At 40.8% G+C, this 13,907-nt stretch overlaps 1 protein-coding gene across 1 annotated transcript in view; it reads right to left on the bottom strand.

The window, feature by feature from the left end:
• The window catches only part of LOC122792388 (ADP-ribosylation factor-like protein 6-interacting protein 4), a 91,148-nt gene extending 80,051 nt beyond the window's left edge, over window positions 1–11,097 (bottom strand). The window contains exon 1 of the mRNA XM_044060175.1: window positions 10,984–11,097. Within this exon, the coding sequence (XP_043916110.1) occupies window positions 10,984–11,041 (58 nt within the window). The 5' untranslated portion in view covers window positions 11,042–11,097. The remainder of the gene's footprint in view (window positions 1–10,983) is intronic.
• Window positions 11,098–13,907: the final 2,810 nt, after the last annotated feature.

Genomic DNA, 13,907 nt, shown 5'->3' with positions numbered 1-13,907 from the left:
TATGAAAATAGAGATTAGTTTATCAACAACTTTAAAGTGCTCCTCTGGAATTTCAGAAAATTAGTTACTGCAAAAGTGAAAAATCCATGGAAAGATGTCCATCTTGATAACAGAAGCACTCATTAATAAGCAGAGTTTGAACTTTTCCAAATGTTAGGATCAAGCCATATCTTATCAAAGAATCCATTAATGTTACCTTAAATGACAGTTTTATCTTTATATTTAACGTCAATGTATTTCAATTAATTTAATAAGATGTTTTTTGCTGTTGGTGTTTGAGGAGTAATACTTCATTACTATTATTAATGGTAAGAGAAACAATTTGTCAAGTTTCCAAATTGCGAAACACCTATTGCAAAATAGTACTATAATCCAGTTTATGAAAAGGGTGGTAATGACTCGAATAGGCTATGCCAGACAGTTAGAAATAGTGATAGCATGCTTAAAAACGTTTAACCTGCTACTGGAATTAATATTTCAGCTGTCAGGGTTATACCTAAACAAACTGGAAGGGCTTTGAGCCCATGGCTATTAGACATTGTAATGCATAGTTTTGAAACTAGACTTTGGTATTAAAGAATGTTAGCCTCTTTTCAATGTCTGACTGATACACACGACAGAATCAGCCATATAGAGGTGAATGGAGTCATCAAAGTAGAGGTCAAGCAAGTCACTGTAAACAGCAGCAGGAAATGCGTCCTTATATGCAGGGAATGCCATTAGTTATGAACTCGAGTAACAAGACGATGATGCTTGCTCCATATACAAACTACAGCTGTGGAGGATGTCCTAAAAAGCAGCCCTAAGTAACCATTTTAAGATTATAATTTATCTATGAGGAAAGTGCATTACATAGATTCAACATAAACAGAATTACAAATAGTAAAACCATCTCATGTTGTTCAGTTTTAATTTCTGACCACAAAATACTCTGACAGAAAATGGAACATGGCCATAATAATTTCAACATATATGCATATTTAAAATGAAAAATTCAAAGTTTGCTTACAATCCAGAACTACAGAAGTAGAGTGATGACCTATACAGCCAAACGCACCTTACAATGCAGGATTATATAAATTGATATTACCAGCATAGCAAAACATTAGCTTAAAAAACGTGTCGGAAGCACAGCGCCTCAGCACATCTTCAGGGAATCCCAGTCCAGGATAAAAGGTCTACAGGTACTTACTAGGCTACTGATCCATAAGAATCTTTTGAAGCCTATCACTGTATTCTCTTGAGTTTTTAGTCCTTGTAATTTAAGTACAAATAACCCAGAGTCAAGGCAGAACATTTACATGTTACCCCCATCCATACAAGATAAGAGTGATGAACCAGGACTGAATTTGCAGTTTCCCCTTCCATGCTTTGAAACCATAAGGGAAGTGTTTTGCTTTGTGTGGACAGGAAGATTATTTCAAAAAAGTGCCATTTTCTGTGATAATTATCTACCCCCCCCCCCACACACACACACACACACACATTCTACTTATGTTACAGAAGAAATTAAGATCTTATGATTGGGTGTTTATGCCAACACTGGAATTGCATTGAATAGCAGATTAGAAAGGATCTGTATACAAAACAGAGACATCTCTTCAGTGGTCTGTATGACACTGAGAGGAGGAACAAAGCTTTGAAACTGTCAGTGTAGTTTTTTATGAATTAAGCACTTGATTTTCTTTGTGAGAAAGAATTGTAGTCATTTAACTTATATTAAGTGTTTGAACAGGTACATAGTGAAAGGGGCATTATACTTAAAGATCAGCCTAATAAGTTCTGAATACAGGAGATTGATCACAATAATGGACCCAAAAGCTATACCCTTAGTAATAAGCTATGCAAAGAAAATTGACTTTCTTATAACTACAGACATAGTGTAAAAGACCAGTCTGTTGTCCACATAGATTACCAGGTCCCTAACTACAGAATCAATATTGAGGGGTGTGAGACATTATTATACATGTTTTGGCATTTAGTTTTAGTCCATTGTTATGTCACAAACTATCTGCTTGGGAAAGGCCCTTTTGAACATTTTGCTGTTCTTTGGAGAGTTTATGATGGCATCAAGTTTACAGTCATCTGCAAACGTAATCAGCCACAAACCCTTTAGATTAGCTCTGACCTCCAAGGAGTAAATACCAAAGTGGAGTGGCCCAAGAACTGAACCCTGAGGTACACCACTAGTGACAGGTCGTTCGGAGGAGGTACAGCTGCCAACCCTAATTTCCCCTGTTCTATTTAAGGATTACCATTTAGCTGGGAAAGTTTATCAACAATAAAAGAGTGTGGGATGATGACGAATACCTTAGCAAGGTCTAGATATGTGATATGTACCGATTTCCCCTCATACATTTCTTCAGTAATCTTCTCAAAGTCAACCTGAAATGACTTGTGTAGAGAGTCTGAAAGGTTGCCTATGTCGTTATTTATTAATTCCATAATGATCCTCTCCAAAGCTTTACTGAAGAGGCTGGTCAAATTTATTTGTCAATAGTTGCCAAAACTTTGTCAATAGTTGACAAACCTTTGTGCATGAGGATGACTGCTGCTGTCTTCCATTCATTTGGACACAAAGTCTGGAGACTAATATTGAACAGTCTGTGTAGAGGTGGTTGACGGGTCCTGTTTCAGGCTGGTTGGTCATTAAATAGCCTGGTATGCTATCCAGCCCCACAGAAACTGTATTCATGGCCTTGAAAACTGTTGCCGAGGACTTGCTCTTAGGATTTTTGTTTTTTTTTTTTGGGGGGGGGGCTTTGATGCTGGTATGTGATCTTTGAATGTAGGGTGGGAGACAGGGAGTGAATTCAGAGCTATAGTTATCCATTAGCAGACTAGTTATGTCCACATGGTCTGTGTATGTGACATCATTTACTATTACCTGGGAGATTATTTTACCTAACATCTACCTTTGGTTGATTTAATTAGGGACCAGAGCTCCTATTTATATTTAGCAAGACCTTTTTTGACTTTTGATAGCTACATTTATTAATGCAGAGCCATGTTTTTTTTTTTCTTTTACTGTAAAGCCCATTTTTATTTGGGTTCTACCATACGGTTTATTTTTAAATAAGATATTATATGTGTTTGCAGGGAGACAGATGCAGCTAATCACACATGCATAGAATTTGGATTCCATGTGAGCAGTGGGGGGTCAATCAAGTTGAAAGGGGATGCTGAATTTAGCTAGGTCATCACTTCACATGATCTCAGAATACTGATGTGTTTGGTGATGCTTCCAGCTTCAGTCTTATGGTGAATGTGACTGTTTTATGGTCCAATTTGAAAAGGGAGGAAGTTACAACTGGTATGGGCTGAGACCAAAATTTTATCGCCCCTAGTTTGGGTAGAGATTAACTGGTCCACAGAGTTTATATTTATGAAATCAAGAAATCTCTGGTCATACATGTTACAGGATGTACAAGTCCCCAACTCTCGCAGGTATTTGGCCTAATGCATAGGGACTTCATATTAGTCAGGTAGGATGTATGGGCCAAGGGGGATATAGATGGGATCCTGTAGTTAACTATGCTGTATAAAGGGGTTTTGTTTGTGGTATAAACCTACCAACATAATGAAACAAGCAAAGGAAAATATGAAGATTTTAATAATCAATGCTAGGAGCCTAAACCAGAAACTCCACTCTCTGCAAGAACTTCTCATCCTGAAGGGCACTGACATTTGGGTAGTGACCGACACATTGTTTAAAAAAGCAGAGAGCACTTCAGCTGTGCAGGGCTCTAATACCTAACAATGTTTAGACCAGCTACTGTGCAGTAAGAAAAAGGGTGGGTGTGTCTCTTCCAGAAGAAAGTGACATCAAAGCTGGTAAAGCAGCAAGATGCTCTAGAGCTTCTTCATGTCCAAATAACCAATAGAAAGGGCACACACGGTATATTAGCTAGCTACAGTATTCCCCCTATGACCCAGGAAAGCCACGATGCCTCTCTACAGTCACCAAGTTTGTTTGTGTCTTTCGGCTTTTCCCGGTTAGGGGTCACCACAGCGAACTCCGGTCCGCTAATGATCGGCAGTTGATTTTTACGTACGGCTTGCCAGGCCTGACTAACAACCTTCAACGAAGGTACGCCCATTCACACATGTCTCCATGCAGAAGACGCTCTAGCTGAGAATCGAACCGGACAGCGTCTTACTGTTTGGCGACAATGCTGCCGCAGCACCACCACCGCGGGTCTCTACAGTCACAAAGTATTAAACGCAATACCATTTTCCTAGCCGCTCTAAAATACCCAACTACAGACTGGGAATAATTCAGCACCAGTAGTGCACAAACACACAGATTGGTGGACTTTGTCAATACAAACACTCTGGATCAAGTAGGCAGAATACCCACATGGGGGAAAACCCGAATCCTGTCCTTACTAATATGGAAGCATCTTGCACAATCTCTTGTGTATCTTCGTCACTAACACAGTCTCCTTTGAAATGCAACTGAACCCAAGAGACCCCTTCCATCCAGGGTGTCTTTAGAAATTTCTGAAGAAAAAATACCTACTCCTAAGTGATATACTGGTAAGTTTCAAATCCCCACCACACCCAATTAACTCCACTGAATATGCAGAAATAACCACCACCACAATACACCAGCACATAAACAGCTGCATAGATGCAGCTGTGCCCTGTAGGAACAAGTTCAAGGCAACTCCAAAGAAACAAACTCACTTGATGGAATCGTAATATCAACAAGGTTTACAATAAAAGGAAGAACATTTTGACCAAAAAAAGAATTCCCAGAATGACACAGCCCTCATCTTTGAAATAAACAAACACCTCAGGAACTTAATGAAATCCACCAAAGCCAAGTTTTTGGCTAAAATAACTACCCAAGCCAAAGACCGAAGGCCTTTTTTAGTTATTTTCTAATCTCAAAAGTACAATACAGCAATGCATTGAGCTGACTGTGAACAATGTTACCTATACTGAAGCTGAAGATACTGCAAATCCATGTGCTAACAAATTTAGCTCTGACTTTACTCCTTCTCTCCCCTCCATCTGACCCTCAAGATATACCCGAAATTGGCTTGCATCCAACTATCACACAAGACCAGGTCCTAAAGGCACCAGCAAAAGCTAAAAGTACTGCATCGCTGGGTCCTGACAATATTCCTTAATGCATCTTAAATAGTATGAAGATTTAGCCACACCCCCAACAACACTGTTCTGCCTCAAACTCCATACAAGTTTTGTACATAACAGAGAACAGCCATTCCCCTGCATAAGGGAGGACGTTCTACAGACCTAAGTCTGACCAGCCACATATAGAAAGCTATGGAAAGTTTTATGGAATTAGTCAATACAGACATACGGAACCTCATTGGACCCATCTCAGTTTAGATTCAAGGGCAGATCATGCTTACTCAACCTAGTGGACTTTTTTGAAAGATCACCAAAGCAATGGATGATGACAATGGAACACATCGCATAACACGACTGGGCCAAAGCTTTTGACACAATCTCCCACTCAGGCATAGTGGAAAAGCTGAATAAACCCCTATATCATCCAATGGACTGCCAACTGCCTCACAGATAGGATGCAGAAAATCAAAATATGGGAAGATACATCCAAAAAGAGACCAGTCACCAGTGTGCGTTGGGACTTCCCCTGTTTCACACTTAAATCTATGAAGAAAAAGCCAATACCAAAGGGCTCTGGCTAAGTTTGCAGATGTCGGCAAACTAGGGGCAGTAACTGAATCCCCAAATGACTTAGCCATCCTGCAGGAAGACTTAACACAAATAAATAACTGGTGCCAAAACCATGGACTGAAACTAAATGCCAAGAAAATACATCACTGTATCCTTTGGGAAGTTATCTACCTCGGGGATTTCCCACAATGACAACACATCCCTAAGAGATTATTTGGTTGTTCAGAATTTGGGAACTTACGTGGACAGTGACCTAACTTTCAACTGTGTCTACTGTCATAAGAAAGTCTTGCATAGCTTATAAACAAAGGGATTTTGTCTGGATCTAGGGATGTCATTTTTTTCCTTTTACTTGGCCCTCATTAGGCCAATCACTGAATATAATGCCCCTTTTGGCATGTACCTTTCCAGACACATGCAGCAACTTGAACACTCACAGGGATACCTTACTAAAAAGATATAAAGCCTAAAAAATATATCCTACGTGGACTGACTCAAAGACCTGCCACTATACTTGGTATCCTACAGACTGCTGAGAAGTAACCTGCATCTAGCATACAAGGCATCCTCTGAGCCGATACTCATGTATTTACTGTAAATTGGCGAGTCTAATGGCATCAGAAATACTCAGTCTAGGGATCTACATCTTTTCTGCAACAGAACAGTTTGGAAGGACAGGTATATCTTGCACAGGATATCATTGCCCTGGAACAGACTCCTCATCCATGTAAAACATAGTTCATCCCTGTCTATACCGAAATGCAACTAGGATCAACAGATGCGAAAAAGAACATTTATGCCACGACTGCCCCTGTACTACTAATGGACAGAGGTAGCTACTAAATACTTTTTCCCATTCAGAAGATCAAGGGCCTCCAGCATGTGCCTTACATGGACTGACTAAAACACTTGTCACTATACTCCGTATCGTACAGACTTCTTATGGGAAACTTATGCCTGGCCTACACAGCAACCCAAGACCCAAACCTAATGAACTTGCTGCATATCTGTAAATCAAATGGGTTTATGGCTACCCATTCCAAGGACTTAAATAGGACATACTGGAGGAACAGATTTATCTCTCAACAACTGCCCCGTCTTTGGTACACGCTACCAATTCATGTGAAACAGAGCACCTCTATGACACTGTTCAAGAGGAACCTGGATGAGTGGATGGGGCACCATTAATTCTTACCAAGGATAGCACCCACAGCCTTCCAGGACATAGGCAGTCATCACTAAATGCATCCTTGGGTACTGACTAGTACCTCTATGGTATTACATTGGGTTGAAACGGCTAGCCTTAAAATGACCTCCAGGTCTATAACCTAGTAATCTCCTATGATTCATGGGTCCATCATCTAAAATTATCTATGGTACTAGGTCTATATCATATAGTCGAAGTTTTATAACTTTGAACACGGAATGTTCAAACCATTCCATTTGAAGTTACAAAACTTCAACTAAAAGGGGAGCAAGCCCCCCTGCGCCCCCCATGTGGAGGGCTGTGCCCCCCCACACACACATACGCTACTTAAATATACCAACTCCCAGATCACACCACACTGAAATTAACAGAAACTTCCCCTTACAGAGGTTTCCGTTTAAATGCTCGAACTTGTACAAGTTCGAACTTATGGTCTTGAGCATATGGGATTCGAACTTGTACAAGTTCGACTATGTGATAAGAACCCATGGTACTATCTCAGTTATTCTCAATAGTATAACTATTTACCATGTAATGTTTAAGGTCAATCCAACACCAAATGGGATAGGTTAATTCAAACATCAAAGGCTAACCGTCTAGGCTGAAAATGGTCCAAAAGAGCAGCTAGCCTTGTACTTACCAGGTTGTTATACCGACAATCCTGGAGACATATGTATATATATTTATACATTTTTTTTTTAAATACTAACAAAGCCAACTTTAGTGCCTTCATCTAGTGGGGTGGCCCAGAATGAAAGCATGGTAGTTGCTGAAACACTGCACTTATGAGGTGCTCTCAATGGACTTGAACTAGGTCTCCATGTCGATGCATATGATAATGTATGCTAGGGTAAGCAGTGCCTGTAGAAAGTGAAATTTTTTGTTGGGGGTCCTACCATTGTTCAGTAATATGTTTACATTACTTGGATTTTGTTTTATTAAGTTGGGAACATTCTGAAGACTGATGCAGCCTAAAAAAAAGCATGATGGGGGGTGAACAAGGTTTCAGGCAACACACAAAACTCTAGTGGAGATAGGCGCAGACCAGCCCTGGCAAAGCAGTTAGGACTGTCTACCATCTCCACCTAGGCTGATATATATTGGAACCTCTTGAAATACACCAGAAACTAAGCCACTTGTTGATGTCAGCAGTACTTTGTACTGCAGCATCATTCTTGGTGATGGTAAAATGCTGCTCAATACTAGGTTCATACCTGCCTCAGCCATATATTCTAAAGCTCCATCATGTCTTAGGTTCATAGGTGTGTACTAGGCTAATGGCCCTGGAGCCTTTACAAGCCTAGCCTATAGGACTACCCTGCCTTCGTGCCACCCGACCTTAGTTTCCAGTGCCTCTGTCGAGTAAAGCCACTGGAGTGATCCCTGTGGTGAATTTTCTACTTCCCATCCACTCATTAAGATTTCTCTTGAAGAGGACCAGTGAGGTGCTCTGCTTGACATGTATGGGAAGTCTATTCCATAGCATGGGCAGTCTCTGGGTTATGAACCTGTTCCTCCAGCATGTTCTGTTGATTGTGGTAATGAAGTTGAGGTCTCTGGAGCATGTGGGATTTCTTTAGCTGAAGCATTTCTAACGGAGCTGGGTCAGACATGGCTTTATAAGTCAAGCAGAGATCACCTGTAAGTAGGCAATATGAGACAGAATAGTTGGGAGTTTTTTTTGTCTGTCCATACAGGACAAATGTTTAATGCCTGGGATCCACTTTGTGAGGTACTTTTGCAGCCTCTCCAGTTGTTGCAGGTGTTTAGTGAGGTACATGCCAAATGGGGTATTGTACTCAATGATTGGCCTAATGACCGAAGAAGTAGAGGGAGACAATGACCTCTTTCTTCCTGGATGCAAAACCCTTAGTAATGAGATGTGCCACACAGAAAGACTTTCTGACCACAGTGTCAATGTGGTGGTCAAAAGAGAGGTTGTTGTAAAGCTATGTTCCCAGATCTCTTATAACGCCTTCTGTGTTCAGTATACTACCATCGATGTGGTAATTCACGAGAACCAGGTTTTTCCCAAAGGGGATGATGACACTTTTTTTTGCATAAAGCTTAAGGCCATGGTTCTGACACCAGTCGTTGGTCTCAGTGAGGCCTTTCTATAGGATGTCAACATCACTTGGGGAGTTAATAGCTCCCAACTTGCAATTGTCTGTGAACCTTGGCAGCCAGAGTCCCTTCATGTTAGCCTGGACTTCCGAGAAGTAGATACCAAACAGGAGAGGACCCAGGACCAAACCCTGTGCGACTCCACTTGTGACTGATCAGCAGTCTGACTTGAAGTCAGCTACTTTCACACTGTGGGTTCTACCTGTGAGCCAGTTTGCAACCCACCTAGAGATATACGGGTTGATGCCTAGCTTAGGGAGTTTTTCTATGATTCCTGAGTGAGGAATGGTGTCAAAGGCCTTGGCCAGATCAATGTAGGCTGTATGAACCACCTTGCCTTCATCCATAGCTCTGGTGACTGACTCAAAGAAGTTGACCAAGCTGAGCAGGCATGATCTACCCTTCACAAAACCAAACTGTATGGGATCCAGAGTTTAGAGATTCCCTATATCCTTGTGTATTAGGTCCATGATGACGCATTCCATAGCTGTACATATCAGAATAGTCAGGCTAATGGGGCGATAGTTCCCAGGGTCTGTAGTCGCTCCTCCTTTGTGGAGAGGGATGACTATAGCAGTGCGCCACTTGGTAGGGACAAAGTCTGAGGTGAGGCTGTGATTGAACTGGGGACAAAGGTGAGGTGCCAGTTCAGTCTGTAGTTCATGTAGAACACAGCCAGGGATACTGTCTCTCTTAATACGGCCCAGGAAGGTATATTTAAAGTCACCTACCCCTATGTGCACTATGGCTATGTTACCAAGCGTATATTCAAGTAGAGTAGACCACTGAAGAGACTAGCCCAGTTTTCCCAAATGTCCCATGGCACTCTCTGGTCAACGAACTTACTCAGAGTGAAATAAGAGGCGGATAGGGGGCAACGAAATAATCCTGGACTACAGAAAGCAGATCATAGCCTTAATCCTCAGACTCTGCATTCTAACAGATCACCAATCTCATCCAGTACAACATTAAAACTGAGATAGTCCAGCATGTGCTCTTGTAACACTGCTATGCAAAGGAGACAATTTACTATAAACATCTAAAAATGTTAGACAAAAAAGTTTCTGAAGGAAAAATCTACAACAGAAAAATAATAGCTATGAATGCATATAAAAATAAACCCGGATTAGATCACTAATAAAAACTGTATATACAAAGAACTCACAGAATAGTTAATACTTAAAACTCTTAAAAAATACAAAAAAAAATTCTTAGACTTCATCCACGTAAACATTACTTTTCCCAGTACACTCATAGAAAGTAGTAGCTAGCTACACGGTGCTTCATGTGGAAAATGCTAAAAAAAAACCCCACTCACTCTAATGTGTAACCTGTGTATAGAAACATGAAAAGGGCATATGATGCTAGTTTCTGAGCTTCCCTTATCCACAAAAAAGTCAATAGTCAAATCTTCAATACAGCTATTGCTACTGACACGGTATTATTAATACGATTTCGCACCCCAAACTTCCTTCTGTACACATCTCTCAACTCTTCCGATTTTTCACCATTTTTCAAATGCAGAAGTGCAATACTGCCTATAGCTCATAATCACAACATGTTTACAAAGGTAAAGTTAAATGCAAGTTAATAACGCATTCCTATGCCACGCTTGTAGGAATACTAGTTTATGATATTCTCAACTCTGATCTTTAGTCCCTCCTTATTTTTAGGCTCCCATCTCATTCTATTGGTGAGCGGTTCGAGGCAGTACCTACCAACTTGCCATTATCTAAACCATACAGAAAGGCGGTTGGGGTAGCAGTTTCGTATAAACCGCCATCGCGTCTTATACACCAAATGTACGTCGCTATTACACCACCCTAAAAACAGTCCCATAAAACTGTTCCCATTGAGTCCAACTCCTGAGATGATGACAGAGTACATAAAAGTAGGAAGCTGGCACAGCTATAAGCGTCTGTGAATGAAACATTACAAAAAAAGTTAGGGAATTACTACTATGACAACAGTGAGATCACCTAAGCATACTTCTTCCACTGGACCGATACTTCTAACAGATACTCCTGTTCCAGCCATCAAGTTAAAAAGCAGCCATTTTTACTTCCCATAATGCTTTGCAGAACAAAAGTGGGTTGGCAAAGCCGATTGTAAATTGACATACAGCCCAAAAGTATTGTAACGTGTAAACGCTCACTCAAAATATCAAAGTTAGCTAGTTCTGGCGAAATAATGTTTCATTATTTGTATGCTTGGTCTTCGCATTTAAGAATAAACACGCATGGCTGTGCCTGTGTTCTTTAGTAGGTGATATATATATATATATATATATATATATATATATATATATATATATATATATCTAGTGTGGTACTGGTAGTAGTTTTCTCTATTATTGCAGTGTTGTTTTATTTTTAATCCAGATACATCATTACACTGTCTGTAGCAGCATTTTTCATTCTAGTGATATGGTGCTGCTTTTTTGTTTTATTATAGCTAAAATTGATAGCAAGGTTAGGCCGGATTGTGGTTCGGAAAATTGGACAAACGGGGAAATTGTGGAGGAGTAGAAAATATCATTTTAACCGGAAACTCACAATGAGGTTAGACTGCATTGCTTTATTATTAGAAAGCGTTTGTGCGATAAAGATAGTATCCATTATTCACTACTGTGAATTTTTGCTTAAAATAAAGATTCAAAATTATGTTAGTCGCCGCTTCCGATGTGACAGGCTTGAGGTAAATTATTTAAAATGTAAACGCGTAATGTTTCATATACGAAATGTATTTCTTTGTCGCAAAATAAAGTTATATATAATAAGTGTGAAAATGTGGTGATCCTCCCGAGTACTCGGTAACAGAAATGAGTAACTGCGTTTCATCTAAATCCACTGCTTGATCGTAGGGTTGCCACCTTTTTAAATGCCCAAAGTGGGACATTTTTGTAGAAATGTGAGATTTTATAGGACAAAACATACCCACGGCCAGTGCACCAAAAAGGAAAAAAACTAAGGGTAATGCTGCTCAATGCCAGAAGTCTCAATCTCAAGATGCAAGCACTCGAGGCCCTTCTCAATATGGAGAACATCGATGTCTGTGCTGTGACAGAAACACCATCAGGTGCAATTAACCATGGCAAGACTGCTCTGCAATTTTTGTGCATGTTACAGGCCACCCTCTCAAACTCAGTGGCCTTCCTGAAAACATTGGAGGATAAAATGTATCCAAAAACACACCATCAGGTGACTTTTTTACTACCCTAATATAGACTGGGAACACTACAAATGCCATGGAACAACTAGTCACCATCCCCACAAGAGGAGAAAAACATGGGATCAAAATTCACCCGGAGTATACCCCTCACTGGTGAGATCAGATCATATAAACTACTGGCTGAGGTCCCATCCCGCCCCCTACTCCGAAACAAAAAGACCACAGTGAAAAACTCTCAAAAGCCGCATTTCACTGGTAAACATTACCAAACCGCTGAATCATTTACAAATGCCTTTCTACCAGCACCTACAGGACTGCATGGATCAGGGCAATCCCAAACAAAACTAAATCATAAGGCCTCTTCTTATATGTTAGAAACTAGGAGAGAAACTCCCAGATATGCTCAGAATTAGTCCATGGAGGATCATAATGGAACTCATAAATAATGCTTTGGATCAACTCAGTTTGGCTTTGTCAAAGGCAGATCCTGCACCCCACCAGGTATCATCGAAAAACTCATCAGCTTGAATGTAAACCCATGACACAGATATCCTCAGAAGGCCTCACAAGAAATGGATATGAGCACAGAAAAAGTCACAGAGATCTGGGGGACCCAGGTTGACAGTAGCCTTTAGTTTGACACTCATGTTGCATATCACCCCACTGATCATGAAGATTCACATCTAGATCAAGGGAGGTCATCAGAATGTATCTGACCAGACACCTGCTGCAGCTTGAAAGGCCCAAAAAGTTCCTCACCAAAAGGATACATGTGAGCAGAGCACCTCTCTGGTCTTGTTCAAGAGGAATCTTGACCAATGGATGGATGAACTACATTTTTTGCCAAAATAAAAGCTTATTTTTGTAGCATGTGTATTGCTTATGCTATTTCTTATAATATGTTAGTGTTTCAGGTGCAAAATAACTGTTTTATGCAACCATGAAAGAAAACTTAAAAATATGTTTTGTCTTAAAATCTCAGGGCATTTGCCATTTTGTAGTTTTTCTCGCAGCACACAACTGCCCAAAGAGGGACAGGTGGTAACCCTACTGATCGTGTTATTGTTCAGATTTATTTTAAATTAACATTTTTGATGAAACAAATACTGGCAATACTAACACGAGTATGCTATTATGGCGTACTGTTGCCTAAGTCCTGCTTACGTGTAACAGTATGTTTTCTTAGAAGTTACTGCATTACTGACACAAGTGTAGTGGTGCTGTGCTACTCTCTCTCACTAGCAGTTTACCAAAACTCAGAGCTGCTCCCCCTACTTGACTGTGTGTGTTGGAACAATCTCCAGAGAGTACAGGGACGGCCTCTCAGATGCACAGACAGGACCCTTTCATAGGGTTGCCACCTTTTAAGTGGGACATGGGGGGTGTGACCAATATGACACTGGCCACACCCCCTACCATGACATCACCACCAGAGTGGTGAAGGAGATGCTTTTATGGGTACGACGGATGGCTGCTGGAGTGGCTAGCTGGTTGGTGGGAATAGCAGCTGACTGGATGGGTGGCTTGATGGATGGATGGCTGGCTGCATGAATGGCTGGGGGCTGGATGGATGGCTGGCTGGAGTGGCTAGCTGGTTGGTGGGAATAGCTGCTGGATGAATGGCTTGATGGATGGATGGATGGATGACTGGCTGCATGAATGGCTGAATGGAGGATGGCTGGCTGGATGGCTTGTTGTATATAAAAAAAAAAATCTCTTCTTTTTTAGCGGC

This window comes from Protopterus annectens, chromosome 1.part2 (assembly GCF_019279795.1).
Source record: "Protopterus annectens isolate FY-2018-M chromosome 1.part2, PAN1.0, whole genome shotgun sequence".
NCBI lineage: Eukaryota > Metazoa > Chordata > Ceratodontiformes > Protopteridae > Protopterus > Protopterus annectens.
Note: the sequence above shows the minus strand (reverse complement) of the source record. Positions and strands in the feature narration are given on the sequence as shown.